General features: G+C 40.6%; 1 protein-coding gene across 2 annotated transcripts in view; it reads right to left on the bottom strand.

The window, feature by feature from the left end:
• Positions 1–16815, bottom strand: part of mthfd1l (methylenetetrahydrofolate dehydrogenase (NADP+ dependent) 1 like) — a 43160-nt gene that overhangs the window by 7118 nt on the left and 19227 nt on the right. For both annotated transcript variants that reach the window (XM_087852064.1, XM_087852065.1), the window contains exons 20-26: positions 16489–16600; positions 9429–9568; positions 8965–9006; positions 5726–5829; positions 5418–5595; positions 4081–4188; positions 3832–3984 (exon numbers count right to left, since the gene is read on the bottom strand). In XM_087852064.1, the coding sequence (XP_087708190.1) occupies positions 3832–3984; positions 4081–4188; positions 5418–5595; positions 5726–5829; positions 8965–9006; positions 9429–9568; positions 16489–16600 (837 nt within the window). The remainder of the gene's footprint in view (positions 1–3831; positions 3985–4080; positions 4189–5417; positions 5596–5725; positions 5830–8964; positions 9007–9428; positions 9569–16488; positions 16601–16815) is intronic.

Genomic DNA, 16815 nt, shown 5'->3' with positions numbered 1-16815 from the left:
CCTTGAATGAAATATTGGGCAGCACATTTAAATATAAAAAGGTAATAAAAAGTGTATGAAAACCTTTCAAAGTGCTGAAAGCAACAAAAGATGTGCTGTTCTGCCAGTCCTCTCAAGCATGAGAACAAGTTGGCACTCGCGAAAACACATAACACTCCGTGGCTAAAGTTGGAAAGCCCATTCAGGCAAATAAGTCCCTTCATTATGCCCAAACACAATGTGCCTTTGTTGGGGAAAGCCCTGGAGGAGACAATGTAGCTGGTTTTTTACCCCCCACTGGTTTTGGAGAAGCGTCTCGGTCAACAAGCAGCAGAGTTTGAAAAAGTACTGAGAAGATTATGAAATCTAAAAGACCAAAAAGCACTTGTGTCAATTTAAAATTAAAGTCAGTGAAGTCCATAACAGTAAATCTTTAAAAGTCACACAGATTCTCCACAGTTTATTTGGTTATTGAGTAATAGGGTTTTTATTAAAGCTGTTTTCATTTTAAGATTTATGGTTCATCTGTGTCTGTGATGTGAAGAACAGATGAGATTTAACAAGTTTTAGATAGGGCTGTGCGATATGACCAAAATCTCATATCCCGATATAAGAATTCTATTGTCCCGATAACGATATAAATCACAAAAATGTAACACTTTCTGTAAATTCTGTGAATCTCGGGCAGCTCGACTTGCAGGAAGTGTTTCCAGCTGCACATCATGTAGCTGGAGTCGAGTGTTTTAACCGATGCATGAAACTATACATCTAGTCTAAGTCTAAGGTTTATTTTTTAGCACCTGGCGGCTCTTTTTTTTTTTTACTTCTCATCCGTAAATAATCTGCTCTGTAGTTTGGTTATATTAAATAAAGGAAAAAGAGAGAACTTTAAGAAATTAATATAGCCACTACAGTGACCATCAAAATGATGAAAAAATATTGCCGTAAACAGTTTATTTTGCGACACCACGAAACAAACGATAGCGTAAAATGAAACGATAGACGTTTTTATATCGTCATCCGATATATATCGTTATATCGAACAGCCCTAGTTTTAGATCTAGTCTGAACTCTGAACCGTGCACTTTGGACTTTTTACGTTTTTTACGGACTACGGTGCATCCTGTTAAGGGCTAAAAAACAGTATCACTGCTTGTCAATGAATGACAAATCCTGTACAGGTTTTTTGTAAATGTGTGTGTACTTACAGGTTTTTATTTTTTCACACCAAACTTTTTAAACTTTTAATCTTTAATTTTGAATCTTCTTCTGTGATGTACTTCAGGCTGCGTGCTTGCATAGATAAATAAAGTCAAGCTTGTAAATTTTCCTTCGTTTTGCCAAAGGTGTTCTATTGTTTGTGAACCTTTGTACATTTACTGCTTATTTGTGGTGTGTATGGTGTATTCATTCTGATGCTACATGTATACTACCATAGACGCATCTGTTCATGTATGTTTGCTGCCTTGATGATGAAGAACTGATTAAGGCGTTTAATGACGCTGTGCAACTTGATCAATCTCTGCCTCGTGTCTAATCTAACTTTAGTAAAGCTGCAGTTGAGGCACAGGTCAATTACCAGATAAATACATTTACTGGACCTGTTGGCCGGCAGGTCATTAAGATAACAGAGTTATCCAAAATTAATGAAAACTGAAACAGACAGCTGTTTTTTGCCATCACTGGACAAGAAAATCCATAATAATCTTTCAGTACAAGTTAAGTGGTCTGAGAGGGAATCCTGTGCCATTACTGGGCTTTTTAAAATAGAAACTCTACACTAAGACTGGAGCCAATCACAGGTTTGCTCAGGTGAGTTCAGGTAAGTTCTATGAAGTAGCAAGAAGAGCAAAAAATTCCAGATCGGAAGTAAGATGGTGTGGTGTGATAGATTAAACAGAAGACTTTAACCTGGGAAAACAGGGTTCGATTCACAGGTGCAGCATGTATGAAGCACATGTAGTAGGAATGTGGGCGACAAGTCAGCTGAATGCTAGATGCTGCAATTCCACCGTCCACTATTCAAGAATCCAGCCTGGACAGAAGGCTGCCCCCACCCCGAATGCTTAAGCCTGACTGTGCTCAGTTCTGGATGTTCTCCGTCTTTTAAAGTAGTCTGGTCTTTTTTTCTTCCTGTTTAAACAACTAGTAAATTAGTCACCAGGAACATCCTAGTGTGTATCTAAGAAGCTGCTTTCGATTGATACCTTATTCACATGGGGTTGCCGCAGCAAGAGGCTCCACATGTTTGAGTTGGTAGATATTTTCTTTAAATGCCAGATGCCTTTGCTGACCAAACCTCAATAGGATTTGTGGCTCCTTCCGGCATCAACCTGGGGATCTTTTGCTTGTTAGGTGAATGCGTAGACCACTACAACTACTGCTTATGGGTGGGGCTTAGAAGAGAAAGGGGGGCACTGCAGGAGATCGACTCATATTACATGCTGCAGCTTTAGGGCTTACTGCTATATCTGTTGCCTTTCTTAGAATTGATAAGAAATCTTTAATCATCAACCATCTTTAAAGTTTAACTGGAGAATATTCAGCCAAGGAGGGCGTTTCTATAAACCTGACTGGTTTAGGGTGTAATGATTCAGTGAAAGCAATTCTAACGGGATATGAATTCCAAAGACGTCTATTGTTCCGGTTGCAACTCCTCCCATACATATCTGGAGAATGACATCAGTGTCTTCCTGACTCTTTACCCTGCAGACCCCTAACCTACCCATCGATCTAAAACCCCGCCACCCTCCTTATTATCTTGACTCAGAGCTTTTCACCTCTTTCCGTGAAGGGAGAATTGAGTTCTTAGCTGTAATCAGAGCTAAGGCATCAGAAGTCCCCTGACAGTTCTATCAAAAAAAAATATCTCATGGAGGTTTCTTGACTTTTTTCTTAATAAAGCCATTTTAAACAAAATAGCACAATTTTAACTGTGCCAGAGCAACAGGTGCTAACATGAAAATCATGCAGCGATTAGAAATGGTGTAATCTTTAACTATTAAAAGTTTCAGTCTTGGGTCAGTGTGTCAAGCAGAAGCTAAGCCAACGAGTTCAGAGGACAAACAAAGAACTTCCTTTGGGTTAGAAGTCATAGTTCAAGAGATGTCAGTGTGCCAGTGGCTCCATAGGCAGCAGCACATCAAAGGCAGGTTGTGGAAAGTGGAGAGATGCCACAACCCTACAAGATGCCTTTCCAAGCATGGCCAGCGTCTCACACCTCTGGCCCAGCCTTTCAAAGCCAGGCCCTGAGGGCACACTGGTGAAACAGCGGGAGCCAAAGCACTCAGGAAGCCGCTTCCTTCCTGCCTGCCCAGCCCATCATCAAGCAAAAGGCTCCAGCCAGCCTTGTTTGCTCTAAGTAGGACTACATGGCTCAGGGAAAGCAACAGAGAGGACCAAAATCACACACACTCTCCGGGGACGAACTTGAGGGAGGAAGGAATTAACATTGACAGATGAATTAGCACATGCAAGGAACAATAATCCTACACACCCACCGAACCCTTGAAGATCAGAATGAGCTTCAAGGGTTGGAGAATGGAGACATTAAGCTTTGGCAAGGTTAAGGAACGGTGTCATGTTAACAAAATTAAATTGAACATTCTTCAAGAAAAAAGCAGCTGCACAGGCAAACGTGTAGGCACGAGTAACAAGAAAACACTTGTGGTGTGATTTCTGTGCAGACGTCTGCTTCACAGCCTCCAAGTTTTCTCTGTAAATGACACCAAATGCACTTTCTTATCAACTCTGTGCAGTATTGTGAAGCCAATCACTTCCAAAAAGCTCTGTGACTTCGCGCTATGAGGCATGGACCAAGACGTCAACGTTAACCTGCTGCAGACCACGTACCGTTCCCACTAATGGGTAGATGAAGCCAGCTCCGATGCTGGCACGGACATCTCTGATTGGCAAAACAAATCCAGTGGGTGCCCCCTTCTTGTCGGGCATGTGGGACAGAGACAGATGGGTCTTGGCCATGCAGATGGGCAATGAACCATAACCCTGGTAAAAGGCAAAAGAGAAATAGTCATTGTGTGACCTTGTCACAGAGGAAAGAGAAATGAGATGAGTCAGTTACTGCAGCGGCAGTGAGCTCACTTGTTGATGGTAATAATCTGTCTTGGTCTTGGCCTCTGGAGACAGCTCGATGTCATCGGCCCCGTACACTCTCTGGGCTATTGTTCTGATCTTCTCCACGATCGGCATCTATCAGAGGGACAGCACATCAAACGCAGGTGAACACACAACAGCTCTACACTCAAAGGGAAGTGAGGAAATTAGATTTGGTGAAGTGAACACATATCAGCGTGGCATCAGAATCAAACACAGTTCAGCAAAATGAATTAAATATTTAAACTTTTTCTCTTTGAGCTCTTATCAGACATGTGATAGCTAAGAAAGCTGCCTTTATTCCTCTGTTAACTGAAGCCAAGTACACTTGATCTTGATCAAGCCTGTCTCCATTTCAGGGGTATTTAGACAACAATCAATGATGGACTCGTGTATTTGGAATTCTACTATCTTTTAATGTGACAAAAGACTTCTGACAAACTGAAAGGGATGCACAAATATTACTTCTGACCTGGAAGACTGATGGCCTAATTTCTAATGCAAAACTGCCCGAGGTGTGGTTTGTAAACAAAGCCGACACATTCAGGTGTCATTAGGTTAAAAAAAGAAGGCTATATCTGATTCTCACTTGACACTACAAACCTTTGTTTTTCCTTTTTGGTCAAAAACATGTAATAACAGAGGATTTGAGCACTATGGCATCAACAGCTTATTAATGAGAAACCTATAAAAACATTTATAAACACATCTTTGACTTCTTTCTTCATCTCCTAAACTGCAGCTTGTCGGAGAATATCTCGTCACTAATATATTCAGAATTTCAGCACCTTCGCTATGAGACACCATCACCTGCCAGGTGTATTGAGGTGCAGTTCTTCTGTATCGTCCATCCGAGCTGCTAACTTGGAACTTTAGCAGGTATGGGATATTCTCACACTACCTTCTCTTCTGCCAAACATCCAAGCCTGAGGTTTTCTGTCTGACCTTCCCTCTAACCCGTTTAGCACATGGAATAATCAAAAGATTGAACATCTTATTATACAGCAGTTAAGGTTTGATTTATTAATTTAATATCCAATAAATTCTGCTGTTGAGAGCGCTTGCATGCAGGCACATGCTTACTGCAAATGGAGCCATGCACAAAGACACAAACAGCATAACAAGGTCAGTTAATTTAAGTCACAACCTCCTAGACTCGCTAACTCAAACCAGCTGATGTTTTTTTACTTCAACTTACTCTAGCTCCCAAAATCAACGTAATTTATGGCAAACTAATTATCCAATACTAAAACAGTAGGAACCGGGATACCGCCTATCATAGAGCAATAACTAAATAAAATTTCCACTACATTATCTGCACTCACCTCTGTGTTGTAGAGGAACTGGAAGTCGCTGGGTTTGCTGGTGGCCTCCTTCACAGCCTGCGCGAGCTCCGAGCAGCCTCTTCCACCCTGCGCCCAGTGGTTGCACGGCAAAGCGTCGGATGCGCCACACTCTTTCGCTATCTGACATACAAGGTCGATCTCTGCCTGGGTGTCTGTCCTAAAAGATCCGAGGAAAAAAAAAAACACCATTAGCAGCGCGAAGCTGGCGTTTATATAAAACACGAATTAATCACAATTAATAGCTTTACTTGCAGTCAGCTATTTAAAAAAAAATATATATAACTTACTTAAAGACATTAACAGCAACCACAACTGGTACCCCAAACAGATGTGCAATCTGGATCTGCTTCCTGAGATTGCTACGGCAGCCGCCAGCAACCAGGCGCAGATTCTAGAGATGGCAGAGAAAGAAGAAAGAGAGCAGAGGTAACAAACTGTTATTAAAAAACAAAACACATCTAACCCATAAAATGTGCCACAACTTGAACCAAAACATATTATAAATGTAATAGACGAGCTACACGTCCTGTAGCTTCATAACATCTGCGCTGCACAGTTTCTTACAAGGTGGATTTGTTCATTAGGCTTCTTTAACAGAATAAAAAATCCACAGGGCTGTGTTATATTATCCCGCCCACGATTACACCGGTATATAATGCAATATAAAAATGTCACATTGTGTCACATCTTTTCTACACAACAAGTTTAAGTTCAGGGGATGCCCAAGAGCTGCGCATTAGCTTCTGATGACATTTTAAAACCTACAAAACAGAGTTACTTTAACATTCCCCAACAACCTGCAAATTATGCAAGAAAACGGTTCCCGTTAAAGGTAAACTCCACGGCCTGTTTCATCACGACATGAGGGAGGAGATACTATCATCTGTGACCTAAATGTAAGCAAAATACTCCACCGAGCATCGTTGGAGCTCTTCCAAGTTGCACTCCATGAGGGAGGAAGATGGTAGATGGAAATTATTGATTCAGCTACATGGTGGAAAACCAGAGCTTTCAGCAGGTGGTTACAGCACCTGTTACAGTTATATCGTGATAGAATTTCAAGGCTTTCAATCCCTCACTCCGAGTACTATATAAGTCAGAAAAAAGTACTTAAATGGTTTGCAGAAATCTTACATGCTAATTGTGTCCTGTGGATCTTTGTTCTATGAAAACACTCACCCCCCGCCAAAAAGAAATTCCTGTCTTACTTAATACTGAAATTATTCTGTGTCATAATAAAAATACAAAAAACCCCTAAAAGACAACAAATGAGATGGAGAAAGTTTTACTGCATCTTCAGCTCACCAGTGGAAAAAATGCTAAAGATCCTTGTTTATCTGATAAGCAGTTTACAGAGATATGATTTAAAGGGCATGACAGGAAATCTGTGATTCTAGTGGGAGCTTCATTTAATTACATTAATGTCCTATTCACCATTTTGTATAAGTTGTTCAGGCTAATATAAAATGTCTCGTTACTAACACTTGTGTGCTTTGCACGTGATTACATCATTATACTTGATCCGGTGATGTGTGCAGCAATTCAATAGCTCATATTGAACCGCATGCTACTACGTGCACATTGTAGTAGCTTCACGATAAGCTCCTATGCGACCAAAGTAATCTAATCTAGCACTATTTGTGTGTAGCCACAGGCTAAGAAGAGCAAGGCCATACAGGTCCCATAAATTCATTTCCTGAGCTCTGCTTTCCTCAGTACTTCTGGTTCTTATTACAGGCTTTACAGTTAACCTTAATTAACTGCTTCATTATTTACTCAGCTGAACCTGCCTGAGAGACCACTGATTTTGGCCAGATACAGCCGCACATGCACACACACACACCAAAAGAATCCCAACTCCACTTTTGCTTAAGTCTACATAGGTGAAAGCCACAGGCAAATGGTCTCTTAATACATTAAATGCTTCTAATCACGGTTGCTGGCAGCGGATCTATGCAGGTAGATGGAGATTTAAATGTCAATGGAAATGCAGCTGAAAGCCTGAGGTGGACTGGTTCAGTACAATCTCCAAGACCCTTTATTGCATCACATAAACATCTTATAAATGCTGTCAAATGACGTCTCTCTTCCATGATTTTTCTGGTTAATATTACACATGTTTGACGCAGAGGAGAGACCAAGTATACATTAATACAAAGATGATGCACTGCTCTGTAAGTAGCCCTAATGTGTACAGTAAGCCCATTAGGAGCCAGGTCACAAAACAGCTGCATGAAGAGGAAGTGGGATCGCCACCCACGGTCATGCTTCACTGCCATGGTAGTTTACTCAAAACACAGCACCAAGCACATCACCAAATAGAGTTATGTTAATGAGCGTAAATAGCTTTAATTCTCCTGAAAACATCCTGAACTTTCAGACTAAATACAATAAGGACAGATACAGATAATTATTTTATCCTAATTACAAGTGATGCCACGGCCCAATAATTACCTCCCATCCCCCATTATTTTACCACACTGCCTTTTTCTTTAACTCTCATATCTAATTGGCCTATCGCATGGACGTAACTCAATGCATTTAGGCATGTAGATGTGGTCAAGACGAGCTGCTGACAGCATTAGAATGGGAAAGAAAGGTAATTTAAGTGACTTTGGATGTTTGAGTATTTCAGAAACTGCTAATCTACTGGGACTTTTCCCACACAACCATCTCCAGGATTTGCTGGTTGGGAAAAAGAGAAAATATCCAGTAGGCAGCAATTCTCTGGGTGAAAATATCTTATTGATATCAGAGGTCAGAGGAGAATGGCCAGATTGCTTTGAACTAACAGGAAAGTAATATAAACTCAAATTACCACTCGTTATAATTAAAGAACGCAGAAAAATGCACAACATGTGCACAACAAGCAGCAGAAAATTACACTGGTTGCCACTCGAACACCGGACTCCTGGCAAATCGTTTTCAAACCCACTGCCATCTTTCGCTACTCAGGTTAAATATATATAAGTCACTTAGATAACTTCAAAATGTTATTGTTTGGCTTTTTTAGTATTTTATTTGTTCCTGAGTAAATTGGTTTGGCTGAGAGAAGTTATAGTTTTTACACAGCTGAATAAACCTCAAGAAGACAACTGATTATCAGAAGTGTGAGATGCTCAAGAATATACTCCGGTGCCCCGTTATATTTTAGATAGCAAGGAGTTTATTAAACTTCACCGAAACAATCTGCAAATTTAATTAAAATTTAATAAACTATCATCTTGCCTTTATTTTTAGTGAGCACATACCTTAAACACTTAAAGCTGTAAGCTAATGATAGTTATATAAGAGCAGATGCATGCTGGTGCAATAAGCTGTATGTTTTACGTCCAATGGATGCATGATCTGATTAGTCGACTAATCGCAAAAATAATAGGTGACTAGTCGACTACCAAAATAATCGTTTGTGGCAGCCCTATTCTGAAGGCAAACGGGTTCCAACCAAGTACTAGCAAAGCATATACCTAAGTGTTTGGTGAGTGTATATTTATGTTTGCTCATGCATATTTTTCATGGTTCCTACCTCATCGGTATACTCTCGGGGAAGAGGTGCACCTGCAGATACCTAAAACCGTACAAACAGACCAACAAATTAGACACTTCAGCATCACAGGTTTTGCCCATATGGGAGATAAACAAGAAATCAACCGTTCTAATTCTTAATATTTTCACTAGCAAGTCTATAAACACAGTTAGTAATTTGGAAGATTAATTTCAGCAAACAGGATGGAGACTAATGAATACCAAGAAACCGAAATAACCCTATGAGATAGTAAGCTCATTAAATTCAATTGAGTTACAGCTCAGTACAGGATAGCAGGGCCTTTCATGACCATTAAGAGCATTTTACTGTTGGAGTTTGTCTATCTCATGCTGCGCTAGATTTTCAGAGACATTTAAGTGAGTGGTTCTTTAATTCATCCACACCAGAGAAGAATTTATGGCTAGGCTATACTGTGTTATTACAACAGCGCTGTGTTGACCTACATTTGGGCCGCCGCCGTGCATCTTTAGCGCTCGAACGGTTGCGACCAGCACCACCACACTGGGCCTCAAACCTGAGGCTCGACATTTGATGTTGAAGAATTTCTCCATCCCAATGTCAGCTCCGAAACCTGCCTCGGTCACTGTGAGGAAACAGGTACAAAACATAAACATGTCTACCAGTGAATTATTGAATTACATATTAAAATTTATGGTCAGCAAATAAAGAATGTGAGCAGACTGCGATTCAGCCGTGTTAGAAGCTGGAGCAGCGGCGCTGGACACAGGCATTAACGTATCATCTTGCTTGAAATAACTCATCTTCCACCTTCAAGCCATGTTTGACCCAATTTGACCTCACAGCACCACATGTGAGCTCGATTACACGCCTGGAAGAGACATGGGAACGGTTTCTGAACAGTAGTACTGAGTAATGGGTACATTGTAGGGGCTCTGAAAAAGACAGAGGGCCTCTGATAGAGACAGCTCTACGCACAGGCCTCTTGAACAGGCTCCAAACAAAGCAAATACCCCACCTGAAATGGCAGCCTTGTTAAGATAAGGTTTCCTGCAACATGCTGGCTAGTTTTACACATTTTACAGTAAAACTAAAGTTTATTTCCCATCAAAAGTGTTTAGGCAGGTTTTAATCACTTTGGGCTGTTTGTTTAGTCTGCTCAGATGCCGTTATTCTTCCCCTTCAGTACTTGGAAGGGAAGAATTCACTGCACGTCTGTTTCCTTGTGATCTCTGAAGCTTTTGGTTTGTGCTAAAGATTATGATATTCAGATGGGTCATGAAGAATCAGCACCGTTTGCAGGCTAGACTGCACAACGCGCTGAAAGTCGACTACATTATTACTGCAAATATTTTAGCTTTTATTCAAGAGGACAGTGCAGAGTGTGTGCAGGAAGAAAGGGAGAAAGTAAGGGAGGAATGACATGCAAGAGATGGTTTAGAGTGGCCTTCAGTCACCAGGCTCGACCAGGTGAGCTATAGTGGCATTGCCCCAACACTTTTACTGCTACTAGTAAAGACTAACGGCTTTGCTGTTTGGTTAAATGCTTTGCCTTTGTTCCAACACATATTTTACGAGAAATCTTCCAGTAAAACATTTTATCTAAATCTAAAAGCCAAACAGAATAAATGCACCGTAACGTGCATGGAGTCCAGTTTGTAGTTTAACGCTTCACGAACTCTTTGTGACCACGAGAAGAGAGATTAAGCCTTCAAATGCAGCATGATTTTCTGTCAGTCAAATTAATAAAGTTTGTTTTGAATGTCTCCCACAGGTCCCGATAATATAGAGGACTTTGTCAATGTGACATAATGTTAACAAGTTGTGGTCCATTAGTAGCAGCTGGCCCTCGCAATATTAGTGTAAAAGGTTTTTTTTTTTAAAGGACCCAGTCTAAACCAGCTGATCTCAGAAAACATTTATCAAAGTAATGATAATTTAAGTATTATTAAAGGATAAAAACAACATCTCAGTGATTAAAGCAAGGAAAAACTCTAATTAAGCCCAAAAGTAAATTTTTACACATTTAAGACTGATGAAAATCACAAAACACAGAAAACTCAGTCAGAAAACCCCCACAGAATTTAGCTGAAATACAATCTTTGAATGGTACTGGAATCTACAAGGAGTACTGTCCCATGACAACCAAATATTACTAAGGAAAAAAGACCAAGGCGCAGATTTGTTTTAACAGCTAAGGGTAATTATCTATATTACAGTTTTGTTATTCTAATAAAAAACAACTAACTTTTGTAATTGCCGAACCAACTGGGTGGCCAGGTCAGGACATTATTGACTAAAAACAATCACAGGGTTTAAGAGCCAAAAAAGGGATTGTTGTGAGAGAAAAGGTCACCACATGACCAAATACAGGGCAAATCGCTCACTATGGGTATTCATGAAAAATAACATTAACAGGAGGAGTTTGCTGTTATTTTCCCATTTTTTGGGGAGTTTTTTTGGAGTTAACATTTTTTTTTAATTTATTTTGTTTTAAAAGAACCAATACGCAACCCATAAACTTAATCATCTACAGACCCCGCTTCCCTTCTTGCTCAAACTGACCCATCCTGGATAACCCCTTTCTTCCAGTGGTGTAACATCTGTGCTCGTCAACTGCTAACCTTATTGACAGTAAATTTGATTCAAACGATTAAAAAAAAACCCCAAATGGGACTCAGATGCAAACCAGGAAAAACAAATAAAATGTTTGTGTCATTCTGATCAGTTTTACGTCTCATACAAGTTTTTGTGCGTAGGACTCTGTGCGCAGACTTGAGCTCCACAGAGACGGGCTTTGACCAGTTCCACTTCTGAAGGTAGACAGTAATGGGTTTGCAAATTGAAAAGGGAACGAGGGGAGAGGGCTTGGATCTATTTCCACTTGGAAGGAAGCATCACTGCAAATCAAATCTGAGTGGTCTCCTTCATTCTAAGATAAATCATTCCTATCCTGATGAGAGCTGCCTCCTCCAAGAGGAGTCACTGAAGTGAAGTGAATCATAAACCTTCAACGCCTCTTTCCATCGCCGTTATTAAAAAACTAAATGATGGAATAACTTTTGGAAGATTTGAACTTTTGGAAGGCTTTTATAATTACATAAAAAAATAAAGCAGGCTTTTGTACATTCTACATTTATCACATGTAATGTCTAATATGTCAAGTCTTTTTCTTGGTTCAACTTTGAAGACTTAAAGTTTATGACGGCAAAATAATGAATCCTCACTAAATTTTATGAGCTAAACTCTGTTTAATCCAAAAAGAAATTTGCTGAAAACATTTATTGACACGCCTTTGGAAACACGAGAGTACTTTAGCTTGGTAGTACTTGTGTCTGACATTTGATGAAATCAATCTCTCTGAGGCTTTAGAGAAAAAAACAAGTGTTTTAGAGAAGAAATGCGTCACTCTGCTTTGTTTGTCTTCGTTTAATGCTAGTCACAGTGTGATTTATTTCACAAGACGCGAGCGTAAATTTACTTCAAGGAGGGAAGGCGAGAGGAGGAGAGAAAGAGGATGGAAATACGTGAGGAATGAAATTAAATCAGAAAGTTGAGAAAGTCTTTGGGAGAGCAGAAGAACTAAGTCTAACAGGACTTAGTTTCTTGGAATACCAACAACAACATTTAGCAGAAACTGTGACTTGGGGGGGCCTTGGCTGCATTGCCTGCATCTTGAAAAGTCTATCTGCTCAAAGAGGGAAAAAAATAAAGCCTGCGAGAGGAGTGCAAAAATGTAACTCAGCTTTCTTTTGGCCAAATAGCGCTCAGTGCAATGTTTCTCATTAGCACCACACTAGAGCTTTGGCTCTGAATACAAAAACAGCTTGCCAACAAAAATCTGATTCTTAGGTACAGTATTTGTGGAATTCCACAAACTTTATGACAAAAAGCGAGCACAAGAGTACTCACACGACACGACGCAGCATATTGAGAGGTGAAAGAAAGCAAACAGAAAAGACAGTTTCCCCTCGACGGCATTGCATCAAGCGGGAAAGTGACCCCGGAGGATGTCCTAAGGAAACACTTGCAAGCTTCCTGTTCTGCATGACAACCCTGAACTGCCCAGAGACCGAGAGGGAAGGAAGAGGTCGATGATGTTGTGAGCAGAGTCAGAGAGAAGGAGAGAGAGAAAGATCGGTGTGGTGGAACTAGATGTCAAAGCATTGGTATCAGCACAGCTGCCAATAAAAACACAAACACTGCAGAGCAGGCTGCACGACCATCTATGTGCTGTTAGTTTTCCACAATAAGACTTAAAAGTAAAAAGTACTACTACTTTAATCAAATGTCAGAACACATGCCTGTCATTATTTGCCTTAAGGCTCTTTAATTTAACTTCTTTAATTTTTGTGTAATGAACAAACAAACTGAGAAAAGCTAAATCAGCGAATCCTATAACATTTCTAACTAAATGTTCAAGTGATCATAAAAGAAAACAGTGATTTATCTCTCATCCATCTGCATTTGCTCATCCCAAAAGGTGGTGTACACCCTGGACTATTGGCCAGTGGTCTATTTGCTGGGTGACCACCATTCATGCTCACATTACCTCCTAGAGCAGCGGTCCCCAAACCCCCGGGCCACAGACTGGTTTGATACCAGGCTGCGAGAGTTGAGGGTTTTTAAATCGTTTTTTATCGTTAACTCGGTTTCCCTGGGCCTTTTCCCGTGTGTTACAAATAAATCTTCCTTTTTTTGGTACTGGTTTTATTTTGTTGTATTTTTCCGCAACACCTTAAACGCCGGTCCGTGAAAATATTGTCGGAGATAAACCAGCATACATAAACCAAAAGGTTCGGGACCGCTGTCCTAGAGCCAATTTAGAATCAGCAGCTAAGCTAAAAAACAGCCTTCAGAAGTCAGAGAACTTGGGGAGACCCACAAAGGTACAGGGATGACGATAACCTTTTATTTTGGACATATAAACAAACAAAATCTTTATGACGTGACAAAAAGCAACTTAATTGTCAAGTGCTAAATGAAGTAGAAAGAAGTATGTACATACTTATTGAACCCAACCCTGTGCTCAACCAAACGCCACACCCAATTGCTCCAGCTAGCCAGTGGAGTTGGACCCAGGTCTTCAGCCACCGCATCTGACATCTCATTCAAAGAATTACTTACAACTTATTTCTAAGATCATATTTTAATACAATGTGAGGGTGTATTTACCCTGCATTTGAAGCTAAACTAAAGAAAAATTAACAACCAATTGGGCTAAAATTCTATAATGTAACTGAGTTTTCCTTTAAATTTAATTCACTTAATTGTTCAAACATAATTTTCAAGCAACTGCTTGTCTATGTAGGTGATAAAAAAAAATTAGAACTGTGACTCCAACATGACTGCAAATCTTTAAACGCTAGAACTTTTTTTTTCACGTTTTCTAATGTGATCTTTTAAGCCTTATAATAAATAAGTATCGCGGGGTTATCTGCGTTCAGGACTCCAGACGGTTAATGGTACAGGAGACGCACACATCTGGCATGTGGAATTCATCTCCCGACAGCCGCCCCTCCCCGCAAAAGCAGCATTTCTTCATGTTAAGTCCAGATTCCAGAGTGACTTGAAAAACACCACAATAATATTAAGAATGATGAAGCAGGGCTATGAGTGAGCATTAGTGCCGGACCCCCCCGGAGTTCACAAAGAGTTCATGGCACAACAACAACTTTCACTCACCAAAGAGGGTCCCAGCAATTAACAAAACTTGGGCGTGTTTACTGTACATGAGTGCCAGACGTAATTTCTTCACTCTAATTGTCCTTTAAAAAAACTTTAGCCTAATTTTTTGCAGTTTTGGTCATTAGTCATAATAGCAATAATAGTAATAATAACTTTTCAGAGCCTAAATATTTAACAGGATCCTGCAAACATTTCAAAATATGTGTACTGTCTATTTCTCTTGTTAAACCATTACAGTAACACAAAAACTAACAAGTAGTTGGCTCCTCTATTTCTGACAAAACTCTCTTTTATACAAGGCAATGTGATTTCCTACAAGAGTAGGGAATTCTAGCTTTAATACAGTGAGTGTATATTGCTTTTAGACACCTTAGTCTGCATTTACAGCACCAAGATGATGTGCGGTGACACAATGAAGGAAAACTTCATGTGTTGGCTCGCAGATGTCTTTTTTTCAATAGGTTTGGAGTTACAAGGTGAAAAGGAATAAGACATCAGGATGATGCCAAATCCTATATTCCTTCTGTTTTCATCTTTGACCTACCATACCGTGTTATTTAAACAATTTTCTGAGAAATATGGAATTATCAACATCATCACAGTTTTACATGGTAAATGGTAAAATGGTAAATGGCCTGCATTTGTATAGCGCTTTTCTAGTCCTTAAGGACCCCAAAGCGCTTCACACTACATTCAGTCATTCACCCATTCACACACTGGCGATGGCAAGCTACATTGTAGCCACAGCTGCCCTGGGGCGCACTGACAGAGGCCACCTATTTACCACCTATCTGATCATCTGAAAACGGGTTTACTCTCCTGCTGGGCTTCACTGCACAAGATTGTACAAAGAAATGACTTGCTGTACCACATTGCATCTGCAAAAATGTTCTTGTTTTTTCAGTGTTCCTGTTTGTTTGTAGATGGGACGAACGAGAGGAGGGCGCACGCGTCCCAGCTGCCAGGTGGGGGGTTCCCGGCATACCTGAGAGTCAGGTAACGAATATGCGGAAAGGGAAGGGAGACAGGGAACAAGACATACAGATGGTAACTAAGTGGGATGGAGAGAGGTGGAGGTTTAAAACAAATACAAGTCTCCCTGCTTTTATGCTCAGTGTTGTGAAATCCTGCTCTCTGCCCTCACATTTGTCCAACTCACAGATGACAGCTTGGACAAACGCTGGTTTTGCCCAAGCAGTCAACCTTTTTTTTTTCCCCTTTTATACCCGTTATAGCTTTGATGGCTAAAGTATCTGTCGCCTAAACGTGAACGTACGCCTTAAGGAGATCTGCATGTACGCCGAATGCACCTGGCAAAACCACAGACACACACATGCATTCCAGACATATTCCTGCAGCCAAAGTAAATGAAGACAGGGAGAGAGCAGCGGGACAGATAGGCCGATAAAAATGGAAATGCTGCAGTGTGCTTTGACGTTGAAGGGATTAGTGTGGTTTACTCTAAAGCATTCCAAGGGCTCTTAAGATTATCAACTTGCTTCCTTCCTCTGCGCTGATATTTTTTCTTTCGACTAGCTTCTTAGAAAGTTATGGAGGAACAGCACCAGAGCAGAATACTAGTCCACCAGAGGCAGGCAGAACAGATCCAGAACCAGGCTGATAATGAGTTCATGCTAAAGCCTTCAGCGGCAGGGGATCACGCTGAAGTTCATGGCTGGAATAAATTATAAGTTATAAATTTGTTTGTTCTGCTAACGAAGCTTAAGCCTTCAGTTCAAACACATCTGGGACTCCTAGATCCGACAGCTGAGATCTTCTTGTCTGTCATCCCCAAAGGTTTTGTGGTTGTGTGGTGTGTGTGTGTGTGATCTGTATGCATGGGCTGCATGCTCTTACCCACAAAGCCGTCCTGTCCGACCAACTTCAAAGCCAGCTTGTCTGCCAGCACCGAGGAGTTGCCATGGGCGATGTTGGCGAAGGGCCCAGCGTGGACAAACACCGGCGTACCCTACAACAATTAAGAGGGGTGCACAAACATATGGGAGGAGTTGAGAAAACTTTGCAACCCATGGCAACCAAGTTTAAATACTAACTAACCACTTCTTTCATAGAAAATTCAACATCTTTTAACCCCGGCTGCCAGGATAAATGATGACATGCTGATGCGGGGTTTGTCTAAACAGTGGGCAGAAGTTAAGAGGCCCTTCACAGGCTTGCCAGCCT

Source organism: Neolamprologus brichardi, chromosome 15 (genome assembly GCF_056152115.1).
Source record: "Neolamprologus brichardi isolate AB-2024 chromosome 15, ASM5615211v1, whole genome shotgun sequence".
Classification (NCBI taxonomy): Eukaryota; Metazoa; Chordata; class Actinopteri; order Cichliformes; family Cichlidae; genus Neolamprologus; species Neolamprologus brichardi.
Note: the sequence above shows the minus strand (reverse complement) of the source record. Positions and strands in the feature narration are given on the sequence as shown.